The sequence below is a fragment of the Acanthisitta chloris genome, unplaced genomic scaffold (assembly GCF_000695815.1).
Source record: "Acanthisitta chloris isolate BGI_N310 unplaced genomic scaffold, ASM69581v1 scaffold35423, whole genome shotgun sequence".
In the NCBI taxonomy this organism is placed as follows: domain Eukaryota; kingdom Metazoa; phylum Chordata; class Aves; order Passeriformes; family Acanthisittidae; genus Acanthisitta; species Acanthisitta chloris.
This window is the reverse complement of record NW_008667156.1, coordinates 8,056-9,997: the sequence shown is the minus strand read 5'-3', so window position 1 is coordinate 9,997 and position 1,942 is coordinate 8,056. Positions and strand designations below refer to the sequence as shown.

General features: G+C 48.3%; 1 protein-coding gene across 1 annotated transcript in view; it reads right to left on the bottom strand.

The window, feature by feature from the left end:
- Positions 1-673: 673 nt before the first annotated feature.
- Positions 674-1,942, bottom strand: part of ARL5A (ADP-ribosylation factor-like 5A) — a 6,814-nt gene continuing 5,545 nt past the window's right edge. The window contains exons 4-5 of the mRNA XM_009072401.1: positions 1,350-1,501; positions 674-765 (exon numbers count right to left, since the gene is read on the bottom strand). Of these exons, the coding sequence (XP_009070649.1) occupies positions 717-765; positions 1,350-1,501 (201 nt within the window). The 3' untranslated portion in view covers positions 674-716. The remainder of the gene's footprint in view (positions 766-1,349; positions 1,502-1,942) is intronic.

Below are 1,942 nucleotides of genomic sequence, written 5' to 3'. Positions count from 1 at the left end.
TTCCAGCATCCTCCCTAACCAAAAACCACGTGGAAAACAAACCCTGGGCTGAAGGGAAGGAGTTTGCCTGTCAGGCTGTGGTGAGCCAAGATCTGATTGATGCAGGGAGGCCCAGGGGACAGGAGTTGTGACATGGTGACACTGCCACACCCAGTATTAGTCCTGCTGCCAACATACTGATTCAGCTTTAAACACTGGTCTGAACAGATTGCAATGGACCTAAAACTGAGGTATAAATATACACAGATATGTACAGTACACACACAGGAAAATAGATTTGCATTTGTAACATTAAAAACCCTGAAGAGTTGGTGTCTAGGCCAGGTATTTGCCTGCTGATTTACTGGGATAAGGAAGCCAACAGCTTGGACTAGAGAGGACTACAATGGAATAATAAAACCTCAATGAAAAGCTCCTTCCTCTTGCTCCATCTTCACCATGCCCAAGGCTTGGACTGTTCTGCAGCTTGGAAAGAAGGCTGGGTACAGCTCTGAGACACATCCTCAGAGGAGATCAAAGCAAACCAGAGCCAAGAGCTGTGTCTCTCCTCCTGCAGACTGAATCGAGTTCCTGTGCACATGTGTGTGTGCAGCTATGTAGAAAATAAAGTTGCAATCATTTCAGAATAAATACACCTCCCCCAACGACTCTGCCCCTGGGGGAACTGTGGGGGCAGTTCTCCTGAAGCAATGTCTGTGCAAAGAGGGCAGTAAAAATCATCTGATCTTAAGTCTTGACATCATCCACTCCAGTCCTTGGCACAGTCTGTGGACAGAGGAGAGAATGTTTAAGGAATACATGCACTGGGTAGCTCCAAAGGTAATTCCACAGCATCCACTGAAATGCTTCTTAAGAACCCTGAATCATTTCTAGGAATTCTCCAGGCCAAGTGTGGCATTTCCTGGATCTCATTATGCAATCTGAGTGACAGATTTCAGATCCTGACACTTCAGAGAGACTGAATTTTAGAGAGACTATTTACAAGGGCCTGGAGGAACAAGACACAGGGAATGGCTTCAAACTGACAGAGAGCAGGGTTAGATGGATATTGGGAAGAAATCCTTCCCTGTGAAGCACTGGCACAGGTTGCCCAGAGCAGCTGTGGCTGCTCCATCCCTGGGAGTGTTCCAGGCCAGGTTGGATGAAGCCATGAGCAACCTGCTCCGGTGAGAGGTGTCCCTGCCCAGGGCAGGGGTTGGAACAGGATAATCCTTAATGCCCCTCCCAAACCATTCCAGGTTTCTGTGATTCTTACTGACAGGGAAGGAATGTGTATTAAAACCAAACACCACAATAAACCCCCCAAAACAATCCCAGCTCCCCCTCCTATGGGTATGAATCCCTCTTACCCCTCTCCAGTTAGAGCACAGCATGCCTGAATGTGCCACTGGTGATCCTTGATGGAAGTCAGCTTCAGGAACTGCGAGATCTCTGTGACTGTCATGCACTCCTTCACATCCTGCTTGTTAGCAAAGATCAGCAAACCTGCCTTCTTCAAGTCCTTGGGGGAAACCAGAGCAGAGGAGATGATCAGAGAGCAGCAAAGGATGTGACAGCAATGTAGAGAGCCCCAAGCCCCAGCCAGAAACTGCTGCAGGCTGACATTGAGCTGCAGGAAACCCTTTGAGCCAGCAGACCAAATACCCAGGCTTTGCCCTGGATGGTGAGTAAAGCTCAGTGTGAAGTCCCGTTGTGCTCCAAGAGGATCAGAGCATCCTATATCCCTGCACCTGTGCAGCACTGATAATCTGGGAGCAGTGACTCCAAGCACAAGCTGCTTGGAATTTCAGTGGTGCAGGCATGTGCTATTGGAAAGTTGTCCCTGGGAAAGGAAAAATGTCTTCCCAGGAAGCCAAGCCAAGTCAGGCACTTAACTGCCTACCAGCAACACTAATGTTTACAAGCAGCAAAATTAATGCCCAAATGATCCAGAAAACAGTTG